Source organism: Sinocyclocheilus rhinocerous, unplaced genomic scaffold (assembly GCF_001515625.1).
Source record: "Sinocyclocheilus rhinocerous isolate Xijiao unplaced genomic scaffold, SAMN03320098_v1.1 C36637458, whole genome shotgun sequence".
Classification (NCBI taxonomy): Eukaryota; Metazoa; Chordata; class Actinopteri; order Cypriniformes; family Cyprinidae; genus Sinocyclocheilus; species Sinocyclocheilus rhinocerous.
Window position 1 is genome coordinate 1 of NW_015784249.1, and position 1,426 is coordinate 1,426.

A 1,426-nucleotide genomic window follows, 5' to 3' on the forward strand; every position below is an offset into this window, starting at 1 on the left:
GCGACTTAAGACTGGTTTTGTGGTCCAGGGTCACATATATTATTAAAATAAAAAGTTGCATATGTTCAAACTGAGCTAATATGAACTAACAATGAACCAACCGTATTTTGATTTGCTAATGTTAAAAAGATTAATAAATACTGCAACAAATGAATTGCTCATTGCTAGTTAATGCATTAACTAATGTTAACCAATGGGACCTTATTGTAAAGTTTTACCAGTAAATCTAAAACTGCTGATTTTACTGCGGAGTATCACTTAAAGGTTAAAAAAAAGTGAAAAGGTAAGTGAACACTTGCATAAATTATGCTCTTTGCATGATTTCATATCTATGTTCATATCTGCACACTGGCAAATGTTTGAGTAAATCTTTTATTTTTGACTTCAACTATATAATTTGGCAATGGAAGTTTACTTTAATTGTTTTGCAGAGTAAAATAGGTTTATTTGGGAAATGAAGGTAATTGCAGTGTTTGTTCGGCTGGGAATGGGGAACTGCATTGGCACACCTCTCAATTGTGTAAGAGGGGAAATATTTCCCTAAACTCTACACCTCACCATCTGTTTGTTGGCTAGTCGTCTACTGTGATATTGCGGAACAGGTAGGCCATGGACTCCCCGTTGTGAATGCGTCGGATAGCCTCGGCCAGGATCATACTGACATCCACTGTCTTGATCTTAGGACACTGCAGCTTTTGCACTTCATGAGGGACAGTGTTGGTCACCACCACCTGAAAGACCATAAAGATATCCCAAACATTTGGTCATGCTACATCATTTTATACACTAATTCACATCAATATTTACATGCAAATACATGCCATTTAAACAGCGGATGGACTTCTAGCTCATTCTCAGGAAATAATGCCACTTGTCTATTAAAAAACCTTCATGAATTTATTTTGATTCCATTTGAAAGACTTTTTTGAAGAATGACATGCCCAAAGTATCAGAGCAGTATTTGCCATACACACTGAGGGACCTCCATATGCCTCCCAAATGGTCAATAATATCTTTGAATGGCAGTTTAGCAATGTTTCCGCTTTCCTAAATACACGGTTATGGTTGGTTAGAGCCTTGCAAAATCTAACCGTTACTTAAGTCACATTGTGTCCACTGTAACATTATTTTCATGCTTCAAATGTGAATAGCATCAGCCATGCAATAAATTACAGATTATAATATGAATTATTTTTTTTTCCAGAAAATGCATGAAGCATGTAGACAGTAAAAGCATGTACAATTTTTATTTCAATAAAAGCTTTTCTTCTTTTTTTGGAGAATTAGAATGAGCCATTCACTTCTCAATGGACGTGCATTATAAACGAGCTGAAAGACTCACTTCGTCTATGGCGGACTCCTCGATGAGGCGCGGGGCGTCTGCAGACAAGAGGCCGTGGGTGGCCATGATGTAGATCTTATAAGC

General features: G+C 37.0%; 1 protein-coding gene across 1 annotated transcript; it reads right to left on the reverse strand.

Moving 5' to 3' along the window:
- Positions 1-273: 273 nt before the first annotated feature.
- LOC107736334 (phosphoribosyl pyrophosphate synthase-associated protein 1-like) lies at positions 274-1,420 on the reverse strand. Its single transcript, XM_016547776.1, has 2 exons — positions 1,343-1,420; positions 274-731 (listed from the first exon to the last, which is right to left on the reverse strand). The coding sequence occupies exons 1-2, from the start codon at positions 1,406-1,408 to the stop codon at positions 573-575; spliced, it is 225 nt and encodes a 74-aa protein (XP_016403262.1). The 5' UTR covers positions 1,409-1,420; the 3' UTR covers positions 274-572.
- Positions 1,421-1,426: the final 6 nt, after the last annotated feature.

Coding starts and splice junctions, on each gene's coding strand:
- LOC107736334 (XM_016547776.1), bottom strand. CDS start 1,408: ATGGCCACCCACGGCCTCTTGTCTGCAGACGCCCCGCGCCTCATCGAG. Junction 732..1,342: donor AGGAGTCCGCCATAGACGAA/GTGAGTCTTTCA, acceptor ATGGTCTTTCAG/GTGGTGGTGACCAACACTGT.